This window comes from Xiphophorus couchianus, chromosome 6 (genome assembly GCF_001444195.1).
Source record: "Xiphophorus couchianus chromosome 6, X_couchianus-1.0, whole genome shotgun sequence".
Lineage (NCBI taxonomy): Eukaryota > Metazoa > Chordata > Actinopteri > Cyprinodontiformes > Poeciliidae > Xiphophorus > Xiphophorus couchianus.
Window position 1 is genome coordinate 27,280,944 of NC_040233.1, and position 27,325 is coordinate 27,308,268.

The 27,325-nt window shown below is 40.4% G+C and overlaps 2 protein-coding genes and 1 long non-coding RNA gene across 14 annotated transcripts in view; 1 reads left to right on the plus strand and 2 right to left on the minus strand.

The window, feature by feature from the left end:
• Positions 1 to 24,218, minus strand: part of LOC114146251 (zinc finger protein 260-like) — a 39,564-nt gene extending 15,346 nt beyond the window's left edge. For 6 of the 10 annotated variants that reach the window (XM_028020170.1, XM_028020163.1, XM_028020164.1 and 3 more), the window contains exons 1-3: positions 23,947 to 24,218; positions 20,717 to 21,148; positions 3,108 to 3,539 (exon numbers count right to left, since the gene is read on the minus strand). In XM_028020170.1, the coding sequence (XP_027875971.1) occupies positions 3,108 to 3,539; positions 20,717 to 21,148; positions 23,947 to 24,145 (1,063 nt within the window). In that variant the 5' untranslated portion in view covers positions 24,146 to 24,218. Of the gene's footprint in view, positions 1 to 3,107; positions 3,540 to 5,047; positions 5,403 to 6,339; positions 6,640 to 20,716; positions 21,149 to 22,653; positions 23,009 to 23,946 lie in introns of those variants that run through there. The other 4 variants (XM_028020166.1, XM_028020171.1, XM_028020167.1 and 1 more) reach the window with 4 other exon arrangements.
• LOC114146276 (zinc finger protein OZF-like) overlaps positions 1 to 27,325 on the minus strand; it is a 40,309-nt gene that overhangs the window by 11,414 nt on the left and 1,570 nt on the right. The window contains exons 2-4 of one of the 3 annotated variants that reach the window (XM_028020220.1): positions 26,391 to 27,068; positions 25,887 to 26,138; positions 10,770 to 11,860 (exon numbers count right to left, since the gene is read on the minus strand). In XM_028020220.1, coding sequence (XP_027876021.1) covers positions 11,580 to 11,860; positions 25,887 to 26,138; positions 26,391 to 27,068 — 1,211 coding nt within the window. In that variant the 3' untranslated portion in view covers positions 10,770 to 11,579. Of the gene's footprint in view, positions 1 to 10,769; positions 11,861 to 25,886; positions 27,069 to 27,325 lie in introns of those variants that run through there. The other 2 variants (XM_028020219.1, XM_028020218.1) reach the window with 2 other exon arrangements.
• On the plus strand, positions 11,909 to 12,311 carry LOC114146354 (uncharacterized). The gene is made up of 2 exons (XR_003595878.1): positions 11,909 to 12,019; positions 12,263 to 12,311. It is a non-coding gene; the product is annotated as an uncharacterized LOC114146354 (long non-coding RNA).

Sequence of the window (27,325 nt, forward strand, 5' to 3'; positions counted from 1 at the left end):
AACTGCGCTGAACGGTACAGCCTCTCAGAGTCAGGAGCTAGCTGTGGCTCTCCAGCACAAACAAAAACCCCTCCAGTAAGTAAACACTTACAGCAAAAGACATGTAACACCTTTTATTTACTTTCACTGCTCAAGAGGAAGAAACCCATTAACAATTGCTGGGTTGCAGACACGTGACCCGGATGCCGTGCAAAATTCAGATGGGGGTCAGGAAGTGAATTTCTCCAGTTGAGGACAGAACAAAATAGATACGAAGCAGAGACTTAAAAAACAGAGCAAGCCTCAAAAAAAACCTAATGGAAATACTCGCAAAGCAAGCCGAGCAGAGCTGAGCCCAGCCGGTGGAAAAGGGGCATAATGTATATTACCTTACTGTCCAAGTGTCTAAGTAAGTGTCCAATAAAATATCTGAAAATACAATTTAAACAATGTTATCCTTAACTGTTAGAAAGTGGGCTCTCCAAGCTCTGGCACTGCAACTCCGGTTTATAGCCATAGATTGTCGATCCACTTTTCTTCTCTTTTGTTGATCTGCCTCATTGGAAATAAAAACTGGCTACATTGCTTTAATAGACTTGAGCTTTTTTGTCAAAGGTAGCAAATGTTTCACTCATATTTTGCTCTCTAACTTTTACGTCAATGAGAAGAGTTTGAAACGGGCGGGAGGGGCTGAGCGTTACAACTAGCTGACAGCTCTGTGTGGGAGCCGAGAAACAGAAAACAGAAAAACTGAAAGGTATGCTTTTATTTCTTGCCATCATCAATTTTTTTAAAACCACAAAAAATTTAATATTTGTCCTTAAAATCCCTGGTGCTTTCATCGTTACGTTTAAGTTACGATACTTCCAAGCAGGGGCGGAAATTCAGGGGGGGCAGGAGGGGCTGCGGATGGGAGCCAGAGTATGACTTCATGGATCCAAGCCTTTATCACGTCAGAGCTGGAGAAAGCGGCCCTCTCCTGTTGAGTATGATGTATGTAGGATTATATAGTATGGTGCCCCAGTCAATGTTGACTCATGGTTGCTAAAAACCTTACAAGACCGACTGATTTTAGTGACATAGTGGGTGTAAAATATTGAATAAAATGTGCTACAGGACTGGCTTTATTTACATTTAACTTTCTGACACACAAAATTACAAGTGGATCGTCCATATTGTCTCCAAGTGTATTCTGGGTAAAGCTTGTCACCGGCCGTCCACCAATGTCATCATCAGTCACTTGGCAACAGATGGCAAACTAGCTAGAGCATTTCTACAGACTAAGTTAACATGAGTGGAGCTCCATGGAGCGGCAAAGTGGAAAGGATGGAAAAAACAGAGCAAGGAAAAGCCAAAAACTGGACGCATATTTTGTTCCTCGTCTTGGGAGACGAACCGAACCCTTTTGTTGGCAGCGATTCAGACCCGTCAAAACTGGCAGCCCAGCGAAGGAGCTGGACTAGTTACAGGTAGCAGCTCTGACATTATTCACAAATGTGAGTTAACTGTAGACTGATTGTAAACTGTATGAGCCGAGCCGCCGAGCTTACATCCCCTTTTCTCTCTGTCGGTGGTACAGCGGTGATGTCAGGGACAGACGGCTGAGTTATAGTCGCTTTCAGCAGTTCGAGTTGAGCGTTTTTGAGCCAAGACAGCAGTATGGTGTTTATAGTTAAGGTTTTCATTGGAGCCGCTTTGAAGAGCATCTTTCAGATCGTCCAGTTTGTGCGAACGGCGGCGCGCGATCCGTACCAAGTTACAAACATCCAGATGTGCGCGAGGTGCTGCGATATACTGCGCATGCGGCGCGAGCCGCTGCGTTCCTGCTTCAACGCGGCTGCTGCGTGCTCGGTTCAACGCGTCAACAATAAACCTAGCTTCAGCAGTTGCTAGCTGCTCCAGGCTCTTAGGTGAAATTGATAAAGTGTCAAAATGATCCGAACCCATCCACGGTTCGTTGTTGTACTTCATGACAGGTGGATTTTGAATGACAGTTTCTCTCTGTGGTGGTGAAACTTGTAAGATCCGCTGTTGCGGGCATGTCTATGTTGTAAAGTTAAATTATCATGAGCTTTATTATTTGGGTATAAATGACCCGGTCATTAGCCCCGCCCCCCGGCTGACTTTTTCAGTTAGTGCTTCCAAGATTTTCATTAGTTCTGCATACATATAGGTTCTCAGTCAACCAGGACATGGGAATAAAAAATGTTTATAAATAAAGCAACTTAACAAGTGATAATTTAAATAACACATAACTTGTATCGAGAGCCACAATAATAAATCTACATTTATGGGAAATTTGATCAAGTGGAATTACTCATTAAAACTTGTTTTTATTTAGAGCCTTAAGTTTTTGTAAAGATGTAGCAGAGATTTGATCTGTGACACTGAACCAAACTCATAATTAAACATTTAAATATTAGTTTGACTAAATATGGGTCTCAACAGTTTGTTTACTGAAAAAGACTCGTTTGATGTGCATTGCCACTTGCAAGTCATTTTTAGTCTTTCAACCTGAATACATAAAAACTTTTTAAATCGCATTTTACAATATATGTAACTTTGAGGAACTGCCCCTGTTTATGGTCCCCCCAATATTGAAATGGGATTTCCCCCCATGATAGATAGGACCACAGGTTTGATCTGCTAAATCAGGGCTGTACAACCTGCAACTCCAGACCTGCAAGTGGCGCAATTATTACAATAAACAATGAATTATTACCCTTAATTGATTAATCCATTTATTCTGTGCTCCTATGAAAAACAACACAACCTGTCCTGTGTCTCCCCCTCCCCTTCCTAATAACCTCCACTGCTCTACTCTGACCTGGATGTGTGTGGATTATTATTTTTTTTAAGATTTACAAAATCACGTATCAGCTTACAAATGAATACTTTACACCTTATATTCCAGATTTCCAGCATTATAACAATTGGAGTAATATACTTAGTCAGGGAGCTTGACTCAAACACGTTTTCTGTTTGTCCTGAGCTACAAAACTATCAACCTCTGTAGCATCAGAGCTAGCAGCTAAAAACAGTTCCTGTTCAGACCCGTTGAGAAGCAACTGGAGCTGCAGCAAATATCTGTCTGCAGAGAAAGCATCAGCAACTTTATCCAGACCTACCAGAACTTTGTCTCTGCAGCGCCGATCCAATTCTGTGCAGCTTTATTTGTGGTTTCCAGTTGATCCCCATCATTCTGGGCTCAGCTTCCTTCTGGACAAGCTGCTCTCCCTCCTGACTGCTGCAGAGGTCCTTCTGGTCCTGTCCAGTTGGTAAATGTTCTGGTGGTTGCTGTTCAAGTTGAAGCCCTGAAGAATCTAGCTCCTCCTTTCTTACGTATATTAGTGGATATTCTATTTCCTCATGATTGAGCAGTGTAGGTTCTGGTTTGTTTTCTTCTTTTTTAATCCTTTTTGGTTCTGGTTCCATCTGTACCTCTTCAGTCCACTGATCTTCTGCTTCTTTCTGGTCCTGATTGGACTGAATTGCCAGGCTCCAGACTTGTTGGATGCCAGGAGCTTCCTCCTCATTGGAGACACTTGGCTGTTGGAGGTCTGTGGGAACAAAAAACGACATAATTCATATAATTTAATTGGTGACTATCTCATGGATCAGCCTGGTTTGTCCTGGAGATGCTGGCCTGTTTTGTAGAGTTTAACTGAAAAGCAAGTCAAGTAACCGCCTCACAAAACTTTTCTTCAATAGCTTCTAGGTCATGTATTTTTTCCTCTTTCCTACTTAACCCTCTGATGCGTAAGTGGGTCCTTTTTGACCCAGTAAGGTTATCTTTTTGCAATATCTTTGTAATGAAAAGTCTTCATCACTTTATATTCCAGGTACAGTGAACCCTCGTTTTTCGCAGGGGTTGTGTTGCGAAAAGAACCATTTAACTATAAAATAATCATTTTACTCATCAATACGAAGTACAGTAGGACAAATTGTGACTCGCGTATTTCACTGTGCCTCTGACTGTGACACTGCGGCCTGACTCCGCTCTCCAGTGGCTTTTTCTTCTGAAGCCTGTGGTGCAGGTGTGTTTTTTCGAGAGAAGAACATAATTATCAGTAGTTGTTGTCACTCTTTTTTCTTCTGGGCAAAAATATTTGCCAAAATTTGCCAAGATGTATTAAGTATATTTAAATACCGTAACGTTATTGGCACACAGGTAGAGAAGAAGCACGAAGACTGTTTAGCCAATCAGGACGCGGAACACAATGCACTGTGAAGAAAAACTGAACAAAAAACTCTGCGAAGCAGCGAAGCCGTGAAAGATGAACCGCGTTATAGCAAGGGTTCACTGTATTAAAATTTTTAATTTACCTTTTAAGAAATATTCTGTTTTATGTTACTACCCCATTCTTCAGCGAGTGGGTCAAAAATGACCTGCATTAATTTCCTATGGAATTTAATGGGAATCTTTGTTTCTTACCAACTGTGACTGTCAGAAAAACATTTGTCTGTGAACCATACACACTGAGTCCTAAGTGTCAACCCTGAGTAATGATACTTTACACAGCAAGAACTTTTACATATTATCTTTTTTTTTTTTACCTCACAAATGTGTGCGTGAGTCAATCATGACAGTGACTGACAGTGTTATTGTCCCGAATCAACATATTAGCCTGTTTTGAAGTTAGTTAACACTAGTTATCCAACCAAGCTAGGTAACATTACTGTCTATATTTTATTGTGCATGTGTATTATTTGTGTGTGTGCGTCTGTGTGTGTCTGACACCCTGGATGATGTGTTGAATGACAAGCAAAACCTGTTGATCAATGTGTTCAAGGCTCTTTCTTTTATCATCTCAATAAATAAAATAAAAATTCATAGCCATATAAATGAATGCATAAATAAATGAGCTAGAAAAGAATGGAGTGCCTTCTCCAGGCCAAGTGGATGTTCTGCCCCAAGTAGAGGAGTTTAGGTATCTTGGGATATTGTTCACAAATGAGGGAAAAATGGAGCGGGAGATCATAAAAACTATTTTATGTAAAGCGCTTGATTTACCAGTTGATCTAAGTTCCTACCCTCATCTATGGTCATGAGCTTTGGGTCACGTACGAAAGAACGAGATCACAGATACAAGCAGCTGAAATGAGTCTTCTCCATAGGGTTTCTGGGCTCTCCTTTAGAGATAGGGTGAGAAGCTCGATCATCCAGGAGGGACTCAGAGTAGAGCCGCTGCTCCTTCATGTCGAGAGGAGCCAGTTGAGGTGGCTCGGGCATCTGGTTAGGATGCCTCCCTGGCGAGGTGTTCTGGGCCCACTCTCACAGGGAGGAGGCTCTGGAAGACTCAGGGCACGACTAGGTTTCCCTGCTGGCCTGGAAATGCCTTGGATTTCCCCGAAGGAGCTGGAACAAGTGGCTAGGGAGAGCGAAGTCTGGGCCTCCTTACTTAGGCTGCTGACCCCACGACCTGACCCCGGATAAGCAGAAGAAGATGGATGGATGGATGGATAAATAAATGCACAAATACATAAACACATAGCAGTAATGTTAACTAGAACATGACCTTTCTCACATATGTACTGCTTACACACATAATGGATATTGACATTATCCCATTGTTGTAAAATTGCCATTTCATTTTAAAATATTCTACAAATTGTCACAAATGTTCTACAAATGAAAATATTTCAAACAAGAAATAACTCTTGTGTGAAATAAAACACAGTAGAAAGTATTATCCAAAGCATTATTTTGAATTAAAATGACAAAAGTAGCATAAAAACACATTGATTGCAACACGGGTCAAAAAAGACCCACTCACGGAAGACTGTATGGTCAATCACTCACGCATCAGAGGATTAGGGAAAGTTTCTGCTTGAGTCATAGGTTTGTGGTCCATTTCTATCCTAATGAAAAAGATAATAATCTTCAGATACTTCATAACGAGATATAACATACATAGAAAAACTTCACGAAAGCCTCATATTATAGCAGAAAGAACGATGGACACCGTAAGAAAGGCGTACAGTATTCAATTATGCCGCAAGAACTGATTATTGCGAGGAAACGCAAAAGAAAAAAAATCCCCATGTCCCCTAGGGGGCTCCGTAGTGTGGACGGACAGCATGTAGTTTTTTTTTTTTAAGATTTAAAAACTCACGTATGAGATTATAAATGAAAAATTTACACTTTGTATTCCGGATTTCCATCATTAATAACAATTGGGGTCATATATCAGTCATGGGCCCTGACTCATAAACATGTTTGTGCTAGCCTCTGTAGCTAGCAGCTAAAACAGTTTCTGTTCAGCCCCGTTTAGCAGCAGCTGGAGCTGCAGCAACTATCGCCGCTGACGGATCTCTGCTGTCTTCAGTGAAAACATCAGCACCTTTATCCAGACCTACCAGAACTTTGTCTCTGCAGCTCCGAACCGACTCTGTGTAGCTTAATTTCTGGTTTCCAGTTGATCCCCATCATCCTGCGCTGAGCATCGAGCTCTTCCTCGTAGCAAATGATGGTTTTTTCAACCTCGGTGAAGATTTCTTGAGCAGCAGCAGTTAGTCTCTCTCTGATAAAATCTCTGAGATGCTGAGCTGAAGACATGGTTGCTGAAATATTAGCAGGAATGGGACAATGCAGCAGTTTTCTAGCTTAACCCATGCGGTCTTCTTCTTCGTTGTTTTCTTGGCGGCTAATATACAACGAAATTGTTGCAATACTGCCCCCTGCTGAACTGGTGTGTGGACAGGCAATAAACGGGGGAAAAACAATTTCGTATTAATTGATAAGTCTTTATTGAGACAAAAAGTAGTCCATACCCCTTAGAAAAAACTAAATAAAATATTTAAATCATCAAGTAAGAAAAGACACATCCATCGCAAAGCAAATAAACAATTATTCAAATAGTTTTTAAAAAAACTAGAAATATATCAAAAATTGGTATTTATTGCAATTGTCGATGTTTTTATTTTTAAGATGTTTGATACATCCAACTTTTGGATGTATCAAACATCTTGTAAAGGGTCAGACAGACAAAAAGTAATGACAGCAACTCCCTCCGCAGTGGGAGCCAATATTTCTGGCAGCACCCTGGGAGCAGGGATGAATCTAAAACCTGCAGGATATTAAATGTTGAAGAATTGGGCTGGAGACCTCTGGAGTAGGCAGTTCCAACCTGATCATTCTGATGTATTTCAGAGTACTTGAGACTCTACAATGGTGTCTATTTTAACAATTCAAATACCTAATGTACCGTAATACACACGAACATATTTAGTGGAAATAATTTTGGCACAACTAAAGAAACTAACATCAAATGTTTTCCTTATATCTGCTATTGGGGTACAGCCAGTCAGCAGAAAAAAAAGTCTGGCTTTTGGATTTACTACTTTGCAAATGTAGGCAAGTAGCATGTCAAGTAACATAACACCTCAATATCTGAACTTACACATCAGTTGAAATCGTCTTGAATATTCTATAGTCCTTTTTTAGCAAACTCGATAGTATAATTACCAAATTTCTCTGGAATGGGAAGGCCCCTCGTATACGCACTCAATTCTTACAAAGACTTAAAAGGCTTGGGGGGATGGCCTTGCCAAATATAGATATTATTATTGGGCTTCAAATATTAGACTTTTTAGATATTGGCTCCAGTCAGATAGCCCTTCTTCTCCAGCTTGGCTTGTTATGGAGGCCAACTCTGTAAAACCTGTGTCCTTGGCAGCCTTACTACATTCACCATTACAGTCCTCAACTAAACCGTATACTTCTTCTAATAAAATAGTTGATGCATCCTTGAGGCTGTGGATGCAATTCAGACGGCATTTTGGCTTGCAATCTCTTTCTGTCTATTCCCCTATAGCCTCAAATCATACCTTTCAGCCGTCTCTCACAGATGGTATCTTCCTGTCGTGGCGGAGAACAGGAATTTCAACTTTTCATGATATGTATATTGATAATACTTTTGCCTCATTCCAACAAATCTCTGAAAAGTTTGGTATCCCGCGCCATCATTTTTTTAGATACTTGCAAGTGCGCAGCTTTGTCCGCTCTACTTATTCAGATTTTCCCAACCTTCCCAAAGATTCACCTTTAGACATTTTTCTAAAACCTACTGTCAAATTGAAAGGAGCCATATCTTTTATTTACAATCAAATCACGCTTCTACGCCCACAAACCCTGAATTCCTATAGATCACTTTGGGAGGAAGACCTTGGACAGACCATTTCAGAGGATCTTTGGACACTAATCCTGTCATTGGTGCATAAGTCCTCTATTTGTGCCAGACATAATCTAATTCAATGCAAACTTGTGTATCGCACTTATTATACTAAAGCACGTCTGGCCAAGTTTTACACCAACGTTTTTCCTGCCTGCGATAGATGCCAACATTCTCCAGCCAATTTTATCCACACTATCTGGCTTTGCCCTCAGCTTTCTAACTATTGGTCCAAAGTTTTGCTATTCTGTCGGAAATGTTTGACAAGAAATTGGAGCTTGACCCCTTGACTGCTTTGTTTGGAGTTGCACCTCCACAGTCCACCCTGTCCTCCTTTCAGAAATCCTCCTTGGCTTTCTTGACTTTTTTGGCACGGAGAGTGATTATAATAAAATGGAAGTCGCCTCAACCTCCAGCATATACCCACTGGCTTTGAGATACACTGTATTTCATTAAACTTGAGAAAATCCGTTTTACTTTAAGAGGCTCTTCTACGAGATTTTTGGGTTTGTGGAGCCCCTTATTAAGAACCCTTAGATTAATTTCCCTAATATTCCAGACTGACAAGGTAGTACGTATGAAGCTGATGTTTATTATTCTAATCAATATCTCTTTTTCTTTCATCTTTCTTGAGTTAAGTTTGGCTGATACATTAACAGTGTCCCCTGGCACCTGATTTTTTAAAAATTTATTTACTTTTATTTTTTTCTTGTTTTTCGAGTGTATGTTTGTATGGGTTGAGGGAAAGAAATGTACATATATTTAGTACTGTGGTCCTTTTTATTTTATTTGTTTATCTTATGATGTATCTGTTTCTGTCCGCCAACGCAATATGTTTACTTTGACTTGATCCATTTTATGTATTTCGTGTAGGTGTATATATGTGGGTATAATTGGGCTTGTTCTAGCACAATTATGTTTGTATTTAAAGGTACACTGTAACTATATAAGTATTGCATTACCTTTACACTGTACCTCATGTTAAAGCATAAATACATTTTGGAAAAAAAAAACTGTTCCTACATTAAGACAATATGTTTTTAATCTCACTTATAACCCACTTTAATTAGTAAAACATGGCATTCTGGTTCTCTGGATTATAAATGTGATGAGACACCAAGACGTCTTTCACTAAACTACTGTTCAAAAGAAGAAAGAAGAGGGAATTTTCTTTAATAAGGCAGATGTGTTGATGTTCAAAAGAAAGTGGATCCAATAAAATACTGAAATGACTTGCCTGAAATGTAAACCTATTAATTACTGCTCCGACTGTGCATCTAGATTAGTAACTGGAAGTGTGAGAGATGAGGCTGGATGAGTTTCTCTCAACAACACACTCTGAGGGAGATGGTGGTGCAGGACAAAACATCTCCAGGTCTCCCTGGCCCCGTCCCAATGCTCAGACTGCACCTTACACCCCTCTATGAAATGTGGACTCAGTCGAAGTGTACATACAGTAAGTGTTTGAGTACGTAGATTATAAGCTTGCAAACATTTGAGAATTGGGAAAGAATTTGAGAATTTATCCTGACTTTGTAATCCAAAATGGAAGGACTGGTCACAGTTTAGGTATTTGTCCTAAAAAAAATGACTGCCAAAAAAAAAAAAACATACTAGGAATTTTTGCTTACAAATGAAGAACATACACTTTGCATTCCATAATTGCCTGCACTGATAATAATTGAAGTAATATATTTAATCACGGGGCTTGAATGATCTCCATCTGGTTGTCAGAGACTCGTAAACACGTTTTCTGTTGCAACATTTTGTCTTGAGCTACAAACCTATCAACCTCTGTAGCATCAGAGCTACAGTTGCTGAAGCTGCAGCAACTATCGCCGCTGATGGATCTCTGCTGTGAAAACATCAGCACCTTTATCCAGACCTACCAGAACTTTTTCTCTGCAGCTCCGATCCAATTCTGTGCAGCTTTATTTCTGGTTTCCAGTTGATCCCAATCATCTTCCTGCGCTGAGCATCGAGCTCTTCCTCGTAGCAAATGATGGTGCAATACCACCCCCGACTGCAGTGGAGTGTGGACAGCCGAAAATCAAGTAAAAGAAGCAACTTAGTATTAATTCATAAATCTTTATTACAAGATAAAATGTAGTCCATCCAATTTAGAAAAAAAATAAATACACAAATCATTAAGTAAAGATCATCACAAGGCTGATAAACAATGACTAATAGTTAAAAATGTTAGAAATATCTAATTTCACCATATGTTGCAGTTGTTTAATACATCCAATCAGCACAAATTTTTACATGAAATTCTTCAGGAAAACATTAAAAGTTGGTATGCTACTCATGGCAAACAGATGACTTGCAGAAGTTCATTGTGGAAATCTGAGGAGGATTCTGAAAGCGTCCTGATTGGCTACTTGCAGTTTCTTCATCATAGCTTTACTGTAGTTACACCACAGATGAGCTATATACAACACGGTGCAATATGTTTCAAAAAGGAACATTTTAACCTTAACTGGACAGTTGCTAATTTTCAGTGCCAATACATTAGCTTGCATACAGGAAGGAAATGTTATGATAATCCCAAAGGCTTTTGACCGACAGGGGTTCATTTTTATATAAATAGGAAAAATATTACTGCCTCTGTCTATAATATAATTTGTTATTTTATTTGTTTTTAGCAGTAAAAATTAAAAGTTACCATTCCCAGATCACAAAGCAAAGATCCATATTTACTGAACAGCCCTGTGGATCTGTATTAAATGGTTTGCTCCTGCTTAGTGAACTTGTAGGCAACAGTGTTCAGCAGCAGCCAAAGACTACAACGACTGACTGGAACAATGTAGTCAAGAAAATAACATCCAGGTTTTCAAAGAAAAGGACAAATGAAAGAGTTTCTCTTTATCAGTAACTTTGTCAATAAGAAACATGGATAGACTGTAGTTTGAATCCAAGAGGCTCCCAGACCTCTTGCTCCTCCTCACCAGGCTTTATGCTACACTGTGTGGTAGGAGACAAGGAGCCCAGCAGGTAACTGAAGTAATGGTCACACGATGTCACACAGGAGACGGCGCTTCTCCCTCTTATGGAGATTGCGTAGTGAGACGACAGTCGCTAGCTCTCATCCAGCCGAGCAAAAGACACAATTCATGCATGTTACATTTCTAGCTCATACACCTATAGACGCTATGCAAGAAAGTTGGTAACCTTTCATCTTTTGTTGCTATCGCTATCGTGTGCCAGGTGTTCAGATCAGCCGGAGTGGAAGAAAATTTACACTTTTAGCTCCCTGTGTGTTTAGCCGCTACCAATAAAATGAGAGGCGAGGGAATAGCAGGAGGCACGGGAGACTAATTCTTTGTCATCCAGTTTCTTTGTAGAAGGAGAGACAATAAAAACAAAGAAGTAATATTATAGCCATCATTTTATTATTAAGCTCATATTTATTAACTGCTGATTGATTTATTGTTTATCATGAAAACCCTTCTCACCTGTATGACTTATCTTGTGATGATTTAAGTTTCTAAGACGAGTGAAATTCTTTCCGCATGACTGGCATGAAAAAGGCCTCTCCCCAGTATGAATTTTCTTGTGGTCATTTAAAGTACTACTTCGAGTAAAACATCTTCCACAAGACTGGCATGAAAAAGGCCTCTCACCTGTATGAATTTTCTTGTGACGAATTACATTTGTCATATTAGTGAAACTTTTTCCACATGTTTCACATGAAAAAGGCCTCTCACCTGTATGAATTTTCTTGTGACGATTTAAATGACTAATTCGAATGAAACGTTTTCCACAAGACTGGCATGAAAAAGGCCTCTCCCCAGTATGAATTTTCTTGTGACGATTTAAATCACTACGTTGAGAGAAACTCTTTCCACATGATTGGCATGAAAAAGGTCTCTCGCCGGTATGACTTCTCTTGTGGGCATTTAAATGACTAATTCGAATGAAACGTTTTCCACATGACAGGCATGAAAAAGGTCTCTCACCTGTATGAATCGTCTTGTGGTCATTTAAAGTACTCATTAGAGAGAAACTTTTTCCACAACACTGGCATGAAAAAGGCCTCTCACCTGTATGAATTTTCTTGTGACGAATTACATTTCTCATATTAGAGAAACTTTTTCCACATGAAAAAGGTCTCTCACCTGTATGAATTTTCCTGTGACGATAAAAATTACTAATATGCGAAAAACCTTTTCCACATGATTGGCATGAAAAAGGTCTCTCACCAGTGTGAGTTTTGTAATGGTTTAAAAAATTACTCTGTTGTGGGTAACATCTCCCACAAATGTCACATTTGAAAGATCTTTTCTTTGTACTGGTATCAGCCTGACTGTCTGACACAGAGGAGCTGCTTCCTTCCTGATCTTTGCTCTCAACCACTGGAGAGATATGAAGGGAAAACTGCTCTGTTCTTCTCTCTTCTTCATTCATATCATCTTCCTGAAGAGTAGAAGTCTCAATCAAAGCAGCAAACTGCTTCTGGACAAGCTGCTCTCCCTCCTGACTGCTGCAGAGGTTCTTCTGGTCCAGTCCAGTTGGTAAATGTTCTGGTGGCTGCTGTTCATGTTGAAGCACTGAACAATCCAACTCCTCTTTTTTTACATTTGTTAGTGGATAATCCAATTCCTCATGTTTGAGCAGTGCAGGTTCTGGTTCCTCCTCTTCTTCTTTAATCCATTTTGGTTCTGGTTCCATCTGTACCTCTTCAGTCCACTGATGTTCTGCTTCTTTCTGATCCTGACTGGACCTACTTGCCAGGCTACAGACTTGTTGGATGGCAGAAGCTTCTTCCTCACTGGAGACACTTGGCTGTTGGAGGTCTGTGGGAACAAAGGATGACATCATTAATATAATTTAATTGATAACTATCTCATGGATCAGCCTGGTTTTCCTGGAGATTCTGGTCTGTAAGCATCATATAGTTCATATAAAATTGGTTTGTAGATTTTAACTAAAAAGCAGGTGACGTGTCCTCCACATTAATTTGCTGACATGGCAAAAATGTTAAAAAGATTTCAAATACATTCAGATTTTAATCTAGAAGAACAGTTTCATACATATTTTTCATTTACAATTTAATGTTTAATTTTCAGGCATTCATACCATTGAAGATTTCAAAATACATTAACAAAATATGTTTTTAATCTCACTTGTAACCTTATGTCTAGCCTCACTATTTAATGTTGACCAGACTGTGTAGGAATTTAATTTAGTAAAACATGACAGTCTGGTTCTCTGGGTTATAAATATGATGAGACAGAGACGCATTTCTCTAAGCCACTATTCAAAAAAGAAAGAGTAGACATCATTTCCTTAACAAAGGCAGATGTGTTGATGTTCAAGAGGAAGTGGATGCAAGAAAAGATCAAAAGGACTGGCCTAACATTGAAACCTATTCATTATCGCTCTGACTGTACATTTAGTTTAGTAACTGATTGTGTGAGAGTTGAGGCTGGATGAGTTTATCTCAACACCACACACTGAGGAGGATGGTGGAGCAGGTCAACACTTTGTAACAGCCGTAATTGTGTAGTGTCTCTTTAAGATACTTTAGTATTGCTAATGACGTCACAAGTATGCGCCACGGCTTCTCTGTAGAGAGCGTGGGAGAAACGTGCTAGACGGACATGTTAGCTTTCTTTAAGTAATGTTACGGGTTGTTTGGACTCTGCTCACTTTCATGCTTGATAATATAGCAGCCGTTTAACCGGGCTTGTAAGGTTAGTGAAGAGTGTGTTTATTAAAAGACAACACTGTGGAAATTCCCAGTACCAGTGTGGTTGTGCGTTTTTGATCTCCCTGACGAGGCTGACGCCTCCTCTCCTCCCTTAAATACAACCCAAGCGTTACAAATGGCGCCCGAACATTTTATCTTGGACCTCAGAATGCAGTATCTTCTACCAGCTGATGATTGAAACGTTGAGGAGGTACTTTGCAAAATAGTGGATGTCCGACATACCTCGTGGGAACGGACAATGAGCCGTTCCCACGGCTCGTCCATGGCAACGAGCGGATTCTTCAACGCTGTTTTCGGTGTATAATATGGTTCCCTATTAAAACCCTTCGCCGTGACAACTTTGGATCAACTGCGCTGCCTGGACATGAGACGGATTATGCTTTATAATTTCTGAATGTGCATGTATGCACAGCGGAGTGAAGTGGAAAACCCTCAGCGGCTGAGCGCGCCGCAAGCTTTGTTTTTTTTTTCCCTGAACGATCTTTCGGAACTTTCTCACTGGACTCAGCTCTGTACCGGATCAGAGCTGCAAGACAAATTCATCTGAGAAGATACGAACTGAAGCCATGAGTATTCGAAAAGCAAAATAAGAGAAGATGGGACAAAGAAAAGTCTTAAACTCTGATCGGATTAAGACAAATATACGGAAGCTATTCGTCGGACTCAGCAGCATAATTTTTTTTGTTGAAAAAGACAAAGGAGGACAATAAAAAACAAAACAAACAAACAAACAAAAAAAAAACAATAATTTGAAGGTGTTCCTAACTGCTGACTTGTGATTTTACTGGTTTGAAGGTTCCTATTTGGAAACTATCTTTAAGGGTGTTTGACTTAAAAAAATAAAAAATAAAAATCTACCCATGTGAAATTCTAAGTTTATGTCTGTGTACAGGTAAATGTGTTTCAACTTTTCACACTGCTAAAATTAATAACTAACATTCTTGGAATTATTTCTGTGTGACCAAAACTGAAGTTATTCCAGCATAACTTGCATTATACAGACTTGGGTTCAGATAAGTGTGCATTATGGCTACTCATCCTGACTTGACTGATCTATGTGATGATTTGGACTTTAGGTTGCTCCCAAACCACAATGCTGCCAGACACAATACCCCTGACCTGGAACATAAAGTACAAAGTTTAAAAGAAGAGGTGGACATGCTTCAACAATGTCTACATGAGTCTTTGGATCTCCAGAAAAATATTTTGGAGCGTTGGACTCAATAAGCTAAAACAGTCCCTAAAGTCCCAAGTGCTCAGGTTACGCAACCTTTCCCTCAGGTGTCATCTACTCCATATGTGCCTAGTCTACGTACCAGAAAAAAAGAGCAATACAACTCAGCACCTGACCCCACTCAGTCCATGAGGGCTCCGTCTCAGACACATTCGGATTCGCTGCAGTTAATTAATACTACCAGAGTCCTCGCTGCCGCTTTGCACCAAGCAAAATTAGAACCGACTGTGTTCACTAATGATGGTGGTCTTCATCCAGAGGAATGGCTGCAGTCTGTCAATGCTTACAAGACCTCACTGGACTTAACAGACACTCAGATTCTCAGAGAACTACCACATTTCCTAGCTAAGGGACCAAGGAAGTGGTTTAGTGTTCTCAGCTCTCATGTATCTACTTGGACTGAATTTTGTGAACTTTTCAGAACTGTGTTCTTACCTGTTGACAACCAGGAGCATATTATGAGAGGTATCTTGGACAGTTTCCAGCACCCCGAAGAACCTCTCCCAACATTTGCAGCCCATATGCTCAGTGAGTTCAAAAGACTGAGGAACCCTCCGTCTGAGCAAGAGCAGATTGATCTTATCTGTAAACATGCAGTAGAGAAGTACAGAGTGGCACTGTATGGAACACCTATCAAGTCAGTAATTGATTTGGTGCTGCATGCCCATGAGCTACATTCTATTCTCGGCACCAGCCCATTACAGCCATCAAGAGTCCAGATGAAAAATAGAACTGATGATGGACCCTACTGTTTTAAATGTTCCATGCCTGGTGTTACATCCCGCACATGTCCGAACTGTTCCACTGAGTATTATGGAGCTCGACATTCTACAAGACCTGCCAGAGAGCGTCCCCAAACTCCACCTGCAGATTATCATCCTGTGACACAGACTGCAGAACCAAAAAGCGCTAACGTGGTAAGAGAACCAAACCCAACAGGTAGGAAGCAGGGAAACTTCAGGGGGGGAGAGTTTTTCACAGGGCCAACCCTCCCCCCAGTCAGTAACTCCGCCCTCACTGCCTGTGTCAGTCCCAAATTCACCACCTATGCTCAATCACGTTGAAGATGGAGCTTCACAATCATCTTGGAACACTCCTTTCAGAGTTAAAGTGAACTTAAAAGGAACAGCTCTGGAGGCCACACTCGACACAGGTGTGTCGCTTTCAGCAGTAAATGCAGACTTGATACCTGAAAAGACCCAAAATGTCTCATTAAAGAATCAGTGGCATTCCCCACCCATAAGACTGGCCAACGGCACTGACTGCAATCCATTGGGAGTAACTTGGTTGACCATTGGATTTATGGGCAAGTCAGTCTATCAACAATTTGTTATAGTGCAGGGCCTGTCATCCCCCTTAGTTCTTGGGATGGACTTTATGACTCGCACTTCGCTAACAATTCATGCCCCAACCAGAACAGTAATTATGGATGACAATCCCCCATTTCTGGATGAACCCTGTGAAAACGACTTTGTGGAGGCTGATCTGGAGTGTGGAACAATGACTCTGCAGAACACTCCACAGGTCTCACTTAAGGAAAAAGTTGAAGATGCTAACTTAAATTCTGCGGAAAAAGGAGGACTGTTAAAGTTGCTAGATAACTACAGTGATCTGTTTGATGGTCACCTAGGTCGCACTTCTTTGGCAGAACATGTCATTGTCACTGGGGATGCAAAGCCAGTTAACCTACCACCTTACCGCACCTTCCCAGCTAAAAAGCAAATCATTGAAGAACAAGTACAAAAGATGCTAAAGGATAACATCATTGAACCTGCATCTGAACCATGGGCATCTCCTGTAGTTATTGTGAACAAACCCCCCTGTGAAGCACGGTTTTGTGTTGGCTTCCGGGGTCTAAATCAGCTGACTGTGAAAGACTCTTACCCACTCCCACGAGTGGATGAATCATTGGACTTTTTATCAAGAGGAAAGTTTCTGACAACATTAGACCTTGCTCGAGGTTACTGGCAGGTCCCCATTGCTGAACAGGCTAAACCAGTGGTTCTTAACCTGGGTTCGATCGAACCCCAGGGGTTCAATGAGTCGGTCTCAGGGGTTCGGCGGAGACTCTGCCGCGGAGGTAAAGACACACTTGTGTAAAGACGTGATGACACGCCCCGCTTGGCCATCACTTGCTGCAGAGGATCATGTTACGTTGCTCGGCCAATCAGTGCTGGGAATTTAGTGCGCGAAGTATTAGCAGCTGTCGTAGTTGTACGTCGCGTGGTTTCTTTCTTAATATTTTAATCCATACTTAATATGTCGAGCAAACAAAAGAAGAAAATGAACAGACTTTGCTCTGAAGATGCACTTGCCAAGGTGAAGCCACGCCTCTCTGAACTGGTCTCCCAAAGACAACAGCAGAAGTCACACTGATTTGCAGGTATGTCATTTGTGCAAAACTTTATTCTGGCCCCAAAAAAGTATTTTGTGGATTCAAAATGACAAAAAACAAACTAAATTTAAAGTAAAAAAATTAAGTTATTAAAAAATTTGTCATTCTTTGAAAAAATCTAAATTTATTTTTAAATTAGTAAAATAGTAAAAAAAAAAACATATTTTGGGGGCTGAAATTCTTTTATGGGGCCAAAATATTTTTTGGGGCCAGAATGAAGTAACACTGTAACTTGCTGTGAGTTCATACCTATGTCTTCAATTTGGAAAAAAAATAAAATAATTATTTATCACTAAAGAAGGGTTCGGTGAATGTGCATATGAAACTGATGGGTTCGGTACCTCAAAAAAGGTTAAGAACCACTGGGCTAAACCAAAGACTGCCTTCATCACGCATTGTGGTCTGTTTCAATTCAAAGTCCTTCCTTTCGGCCTATGTAATGCCCCTGCAACTTTTCAAAGACTTATGAACAATGTTCTGGCTGGCCTGATTTATAAGTCATGTGCAGGGCATCTGGATGATATTGTTGTCACATCACCAACTTTCGAGCAGCATCTACTTGATCTAGAGGAGGTCCTGAGCAGGCTTAAATCTGCTGGCCTCTCATTGAAACTGAGCAAATGTCAATTCTGCCTTACAGAACTCACCTTCCTCGGCTACCGTGTTACACCATCTATCATTCATCCTGACCCCGACAAGGTGAGAGCTGTGACTGAATTTAAAGTGCCAACCACTACAAAGCAGGTGCGACAGTTCCTTGGCCTAACAGGTTACTACCGCCGCTTTGTACAAGACTATGCCAGTCATGCAGAGCCACTCTTCACTCTCACAAAAAAAGATGTGACGTTCAACTGGAGTGACAGGTGCCAAGCAGCTGTGGACTTTCTAAAACATTCCATAACTTCGGCACCAGTCCTCAAGTTCCCAGATTTTACGTGTCCGTTCTTCATCCACACTGATGCATGTGATGCTGAACTTGAAGCAGCATTGATGCAGAAGGATGAGGATGGCAAAGATGTAGCTGTGGCTTTTGCTAGCCGTGCTCTGCATAAATCAGAAAAGCCCTATTCGACTCCAGAAAAAGAATGTCTGGCTGTTATCTGGGCATTGGAACATTTCCGTCCCTATGTTGAAGGTTTACATGTGACTATTTACACCGACCACAGCAGCCTCAAGTGGTTGATGTCTCGACCCAATCCCTCTGGTAGGCTTGCCAGGTGGTCTCTTCGCCTTCAGGATTTCGACTTCAGCATCATACACAAACCTGGAGAACGTAATAAGGTGCCCGATGCCCTTTCACGTAACCCCCTCCTGATGTGGATGCACCTATTGATCTTCTTCCTCCCTATGCCATGATCGGAAGCATGAATCTTTGCGCTCTGCCTTCTGTGATTGTGTCAGACCGTCCTCATGTTCATCAGTTGCAGCTGGAGGACCCAGTCACAGGTGCCTTGCTCCGTCAACTCGAAAATGACCAACAGAGTGAGGAGGATAACCAAGATCTGCAACAGTACATTGTACAAGATGGACTCTTATGTTTCATTGATCCAAAAACAAAGTGTGGTCTTCACCCACTCAAGCAGATTAAACTTTTTGCTCCTACTGCACTCCGTAGTTATCTGCTCAAGTATTACCATGATCATCCTGCAGCCGGACATCTAGGCATTGCAAAAACTCTGGCACGCTTGCGTCTCAGATACTTCTGGCCAAACATGAACTCTGATGTAAAAAAATATGTGGTGTCATGTTGTTCATGCCAAACCACTAAGCCAACTCAGAGAAAACCAGCAGGTCTTATGGTACCAATCCAACCACAGAGACCATGGGAGTACATGGGTGTGGACTACATTGGCCCACTACCCCACACTCAAAGGGGAAATGCATATATCCTTGTTTTTGTGGACTATTTCTCCAAATGGATTGAAGTGAGCGCTGTGAGGGAAGCAACAGCTCAAGTTGCTGCTAATAAGTTCATCACCGACATATTTGCCCAACATGGTTCTCCATCCTACCTTATTTCAGACGGGAACACCTTTCATCAGTGAACTGTTTGAGCATGTTGTGTCAAAAGCTCATTCTGCGTCTCCATCATAATACTCTCCACTGCTCTGACTTACAAAATCATGTATGAGTTTACAAATTAAGCATTTACACCTTGTATTCCGGATGTCCATCATTAATAACAATTGGGGTCATTAGCCCCGCCCCCCGGCTGACTTTTTCAGTTAGTGCTTCCAAGATTTTCATTAGTTCTGCATAGATATAGGTTCTCAGTCAACCAGGACATGGGAATAAAAAATGTTTATAAATAAAGCAACTTAACAAGTGATAATTTAAATAACACATAACTTGTATCGAGAGCCACAATAATAAATCTACATTTATGGGAAATTTGATCAAGTGGAATTACTCATTAAAACTTGTTTTTATTTAGAGCCTTAAGTTTTTGTAAAGATGTAGCAGAGATTTGATCTGTGACACTGAACCAAACTCATAATTAAACATTTAAATATTAGTTTGACTAAATATGGGTCTCAACAGTTTGTTTACTGAAAAAGACTCGTTTGATGTGCATTGCCACTTGCAAGTCATTTTTAGTCTTTCAACCTGAATACATAAAAACTTTTTAAATCGCATTTTACAATATATGTAACTTTGAGGAACTGCCCCTGTTTATGGTCCCCCCAATAATGAAATGGGATTTCCCCCCATGATAGATAGGACCACAGGTTTGATCTGCTAAATCAGGGCTGTACAACCTGCAACTCCAGACCTGCAAGTGGCGCAATTATTACAATAAACAATGAATTATTACCCTTAATTGATTAATCCATTTATTCTGTGCTCCTATGAAAAACAACACAACCTGTCCTGTGTCTCCCCCTCCCCTTCCTAATAACCTCCACTGCTCTACTCTGACCTGGATGTGTGTAGATTATTATTTTTTTTAAGATTTACAAAATCACGTATCAGCTTACAAATGAATACTTTACACCTTATATTCCAGATTTCCAGCATTATAACAATTGGAGTAATATACTTAGTCAGGGAGCTTGACTCAAACACGTTTTCTGTTTGTCCTGAGCTACAAAACTATCAACCTCTGTAGCATCAGAGCTAGCAGCTAAAAACAGTTCCTGTTCAGACCCGTTGAGAAGCAACTGGAGCTGCAGCAAATATCTGTCTGCAGAGAAAGCATCAGCAACTTTATCCAGACCTACCAGAACTTTGTCTCTGCAGCGCCGATCCAATTCTGTGCAGCTTTATTTGTGGTTTCCAGTTGATCCCCATCATTCTGGGCTCAGCTTCCTTCTGGACAAGCTGCTCTCCCTCCTGACTGCTGCAGAGGTCCTTCTGGTCCTGTCCAGTTGGTAAATGTTCTGGTGGTTGCTGTTCAAGTTGAAGCCCTGAAGAATCTAGCTCCTCCTTTCTTACGTATATTAGTGGATATTCTATTTCCTCATGATTGAGCAGTGTAGGTTCTGGTTTGTTTTCTTCTTTTTTAATCCTTTTTGGTTCTGGTTCCATCTGTACCTCTTCAGTCCACTGATCTTCTGCTTCTTTCTGGTCCTGATTGGACTGAATTGCCAGGCTCCAGACTTGTTGGATGCCAGGAGCTTCCTCCTCATTGGAGACACTTGGCTGTTGGAGGTCTGTGGGAACAAAAAACGACATAATTCATATAATTTAATTGGTGACTATCTCATGGATCAGCCTGGTTTGTCCTGGAGATGCTGGCCTGTTTTGTAGAGTTTAACTGAAAAGCAAGTCAAGTAACCGCCTCACAAAACTTTTCTTCAATAGCTTCTAGGTCATGTATTTTTTCCTCTTTCCTACTTAACCCTCTGATGCGTAAGTGGGTCCTTTTTGACCCAGTAAGGTTATCTTTTTGCAATATCTTTGTAATGAAAAGTCTTCATCACTTTATATTCCAGGTACAGTGAACCCTCGTTTTTCGCAGGGGTTGTGTTGCGAAAAGAACCATTTAACTATAAAATAATCATTTTACTCATCAATACGAAGTACAGTAGGACAAATTGTGACTCGCGTATTTCACTGTGCCTCTGACTGTGACACTGCGGCCTGACTCCGCTCTCCAGTGGCTTTTTCTTCTGAAGCCTGTGGTGCAGGTGTGTTTTTTTGAGAGAAGAACATAATTATCAGTAGTTGTTGTCACTCTTTTTTCTTCTGGGCAAAAATATTTGCCAAAATTTGCCAAGATGTATTAAGTATATTTAAATACCGTAACGTTATTGGCACACAGGTAGAGAAGAAGCACGAAGACTGTTTAGCCAATCAGGACGCGGAACACAATGCACTGTGAAGAAAAACTGAACAAAAAACTCTGCGAAGCAGCGAAGCCGTGAAAGATGAACCGCGTTATAGCAAGGGTTCACTGTATTAAAATTTTTAATTTACCTTTTAAGAAATATTCTGTTTTATGTTACTACCCCATTCTTCAGCGAGTGGGTCAAAAATGACCTGCATTAATTTCCTATGGAATTTAATGGGAATCTTTGTTTCTTACCAACTGTGACTGTCAGAAAAACATTTGTCTGTGAACCATACACACTGAGTCCTAAGTGTCAACCCTGAGTAATGATACTTTACACAGCAAGAACTTTTACATATTATCTTTTTTTTTTTTACCTCACAAATGTGTGCGTGAGTCAATCATGAATACTGACAGTGTTATTGTCCCGAATCAACATATTAGCCTGTTTTGAAGTTAGTTAACACTAGTTATCCAACCAAGCTAGGTAACATTACTGTCTATATTTTATTGTGCATGTGTATTATTTGTGTGTGTGCGTCTGTGTGTGTCTGACACCCTGGATGATGTGTTGAATGTCAAGCAAAACCTGTTGATCAATGTGTTCAAGGCTCTTTCTTTCATCATCTCAATAAATAAAATAAAAATTCATAGCCATATAAATGAATGCATAAATAAATGAGCTAGAAAAGAATGGAGTGCCTTCTCCAGGCCAAGGGGATGTTCTGCCCCAAGTAGAGGAGTTTAGGTATCTTGGGATATTGTTCACAAATGAGGGAAAAATGGAGCGGGAGATCATAAAAACTATTTTATGTAAAGCGCTTGATTTACCAGTTGATCTAAGTTCCTACCCTCATCTATGGTCATGAGCTTTGGGTCACGTACGAAAGAACGAGATCACAGATACAAGCAGCTGAAATGAGTCTTCTCCATAGGGTTTCTGGGCTCTCCTTTAGAGATAGGGTGAGAAGCTCGATCATCCAGGAGGGACTCAGAGTAGAGCCGCTGCTCCTTCATGTCGAGAGGAGCCAGTTGAGGTGGCTCGGGCATCTGGTTAGGATGCCTCCCTGGCGAGGTGTTCTGGGCCCACTCTCACAGGGAGGAGGCTCTGGAAGACTCAGGGCACGACTAGGTTTCCCTGCTGGCCTGGAAATGCCTTGGATTTCCCCGAAGTTGCTGGAACAAGTGGCTAGGGAGAGCGAAGTCTGGGCCTCCCTACTTAGGCTGCTGACCCCACGACCTGACCCCGGATAAGCAGAAGAAGATGGATGGATGGATGGATAAATAAATGCACAAATACATATACACATAGCAGTAATGTTAACTAGAACATGACCTTTCTCACATATGTACTGCTCACACACATAATGGATATTGACATTATCCCATTGTTGTAAAATTGCCATTTCATTTTAAAATATTCTACAAATTGTCACAAATGTTCTACAAATGAAAATATTTCAAACAAGAAATAACTCTTGTGTGAAATAAAACACAGTAGAAAGTATTATCCAAAGCATTATTTTGAATTAAAATGACAAAAGTAGCATAAAAACACATTGATTGCAACACGGGTCAAAAAAGACCCACTCACGGAAGACTGTATGGTCAATCACTCACGCATCAGAGGATTAGGGAAAGTTTCTGCTTGAGTCATAGGTTTGTGGTCCATTTCTATCCTAATGAAAAAGATTATAATCTTCAGATACTTCATAACGAGATATAACATACATAGAAAAACTTCACGAAAGCCTCATATTATAGCAGAAAGAACGATGGACACCGTAAGAAAGGCGTACAGTATTCAATTATGCCGCAAGAACTGATTATTGCGAGGAAACGCAAAAGAAAAAAAATCCCCATGTCCCCTAGGGGGCTCCGTAGTGTGGACGGACAGCATGTAGTTTTTTTTTTTTAAGATTTAAAAAAATCACGTATGAGATTATAAATGAAAAATTTACACTTTGTATTCCGGATTTCCATCATTAATAACAATTGGGGTCATATATCAGTCATGGGCCCTGACTCATAAACATGTTTGTGCTAGCCTCTGTAGCTAGCAGCTAAAACAGTTTCTGTTCAGCCCCGTTTAGCAGCAGCTGGAGCTGCAGCAACTATCGCCGCTGACGGATCTCTGCTGTCTTCAGTGAAAACATCAGCACCTTTATCCAGACCTACCAGAACTTTGTCTCTGCAGCTCCGAACCGACTCTGTGTAGCTTAATTTCTGGTTTCCAGTTGATCCCCATCATCCTGCGCTGAGCATCGAGCTCTTCCTCGTAGCAAATGATGGTTTTTTCAACCTCGGTGAAGATTTCTTGAGCAGCAGCAGTTAGTCTCTCTCTGATAAAATCTCTGAGATGCTGAGCTGAAGACATGGTTGCTGAAATATTAGCAGGAATGGGACAATGCAGCAGCTTTCTAGCTTAGGCCATGCACAATTCTTCTTCGATGTTTATGGAAATAGCAAACAAGGAAATTGGTGCAATACCACCCCCGACTGTAGTGGAGTGTGGACAGCCGAAAAACAGGTTAAAGAAACAACTTAGTATTAATTCATAAATCTTTATTACGAGACAAAATGTAGTCCATCCAATTTAGAAAAAAAATAAATACACAAATCATCAAGTAAAGATCATCACAAAGGCAGATAAACAATGACTAATAGTTAAAAATGTTAGAAATATCTAATTTCACCATATGTTGCAGTTGTGAAGTTGTTTAATACATCCAATCAGCACAAATGTTTACATGAAATTCTTCAGGAAAACATTAAAAGTTGGTATGCTACTCATGGCAAACAGTTGACTTGCAGAAGTTCATCGTGGAAATCTGAGGAGGATTCTGAAAGCGTCCTGATTGGCTACTTGCAGTTTCTTCATCATAGCTTTACTGTAGTTACACCACAGATGAGCTATATACAACACGGTGCAATACGTTTCAAAAAGGAACATTTTAACCTTAACTGGACAGATGCTAATTTTCAGTGCCAATACATTAGCTTGCATACAGGAAGGAAACATTATGATAATCCCAAAGGCTTTTGACCGACAGGGGTTCATTTTTATATAAATAGAACAAATATTACTGCCTCTGTCTATAATATAATTTGTTGTTTTACTTGTTTTTAGCAGTAAAAATTAAAAGTTACCATTCCCAGATCAAAAAGCAAAGATCCATATTTACTCAACAGCCCTGTGGATCTGTATTAAATGGTTTGCTCCTGCTTAGTGAACTTGTAGGCAACAGTGTTCAGCAGCAGCCAAAGACTACAACGACTGACTGGAACAATGCAGTCAAGAAAATAACATCCAGGTTTTCAAAGAAGAGAAAAAAGAAAAGGACAAATGAAAGGGTTTCTCTTTATCAGTAACTTTGTCTATAAGAAACATGGATAGACTGTAGTTTGAATCCAAGAGGCTCCCAGACCTCTTGCTCCTCCTCACCAGGCTTTATGCTACACTGTGTGGTAGGAGACAAGGAGCCCAGCAGGTAACTGAAGTAATGGTCACACGATGACAGGAGACGGCGCTTCTCCCTCTTATGGAGATTGCGTAGTGAGAAGAGAGTCGCTAGCTCTCATCCAGCCGAGCAAAAGACACAATTCATGCATGTTACATTTCTAGCTCATACACCTATAGACGCTATGCAAGAAAGTTGGAAACCTTTCATCTTTTGTTGCTATCATCGCTATCGTGTGCCAGATGTTCAGATCAGCCGGAGTGGAAGAAAATTTACACTTTTAGCTCCCTGTGTGTTTAGCCGCTACCAATAAAATGAGAGGCGAGGGAATAGCAGGAGGCACGGGAGACTAATTCTTTGTCATCCAGTTTCTTTGTAGAAGGAGAGACGATAAAAACAAAGAAGTAATATTATAGCCATCATTTTATTATTAAGCTCATATTTATTAACTGCTGATTGATATATTGTTTATCATGAAAACCCTTCTCACCTGTATGACTTATCTTGTGATGATTTAAGTTTCTAAGACGAGTGAAATTCTTTCCGCATGACTGACATGAAAAGGTTTCTCCCCAGTATGAATTTTCTTGTGGTCATTTAAAGTACTACTTCGAGTAAAACATCTTCCACAAGACTGGCATGAAAATGGCCTCTCACCTGTATGAATTTTCTTGTGACGATTTAAATGACTAATACGAATGAAACGTTTTCCACAAGACTGGCATGAAAAAGGTCTCTCCCCAGTATGAATTTTCTTGTGACGATTTAAATCACTACGTTGAGAGAAACTCTTTCCACATGATTGGCATGAAAAAGGTCTCTCGCCGGTATGACTTCTCTTGTGGGCATTTAAATGACTAATTCGAGAGAAACTTTTTCCACAACACTGGCATGAAAAAGGTCTCTCACCTGTATGAATTTTCTTGTGACGAATAACATTTGTCATATTAGTGAAACTTTTTCCACATGTTTCACATGAAAAAGGCCTCTCACCTGTATGAATTTTCTTGTGACGAATTACATTTCTCATATTAGAGAAACTTTTTCCACATGTTTCACATGAAAAAGGCCTCTCACCTGTATGAATTTTCTTGTGACGAATTACATTTCTCATATTAGAGAAACTTTCTCCACATGTTTCACATGAAAAAGGCCTCTCACCTGTATGAATTTTCTTGTGACGATAAAAATTACTAATATGAGAAAAACCTTTGCCACATGATTGGCATGAAAAAGGTCTCTCACCAGTGTGGGTTCTGTAATGGTTTAAAAAATTACTCTGTTGTGGGTAACATCTCCCACAAATGTCACATTTGAAAGATCTTTTCTTTGTACTGGTACCAGACTGACTCTCTGACAGAGAGGAGCTGCTTCCTTCCTGATCTTTGCTCTCAACCACTGGAGAGATATGAAGGGAAAACTGCTCTGTTCTTCTCTCTTCTTCATTCATATCATCTTCCTGAAGAGTAGAAGTCTCAATCAAAGCAGCAAACTGCTTCTGGACAAGCTGCTCTCCCTCCTGACTGCTGCAGAGGTTCTTCTGGTCCTGTCCAGTTGGTAAATGTTCTGGTGGCTGCTGTTCATGTTGAAGCACTGAACAATCTAACTCCTCTTTTTTTACATTTGTTAGTGGATAATCCAATTCCTCATGTTTGAGCAGTGCAGGTTCTGGTTCGTTCTCTTCTTCTTTAATCCATTTTGGTTCTGGTTCCATCTGTACCTCTTCAGTCCACTGATGTTCTGCTTCTTTCTGGTCCTGACTGGACCTACTTGCCAGGCTACAGACTTGTTGGATGGCAGAAGCTTCTTCCTCATTGGAGACACTTGGCTGTTGGAGGTCTGTGGGAACAAAGGATGACATCATTAATATAATTTAATTGATAACTACCTCATGGATCAGCCTGGTTTCTCCTGGAGATTCTGGTCTGTAAGCATCATATAGTTCATATAAAATTAGTTTGTAGATGTTAACTAAAAAGCAGGTGACGTGTCCTCCACATTAATTTGCTGACATGGCAAAAATGTTAAAAAGATTTCAAATACATTCAGATTTTAATCTAGAAGAACAGTTTCATACATATTTTTCATTTACAATT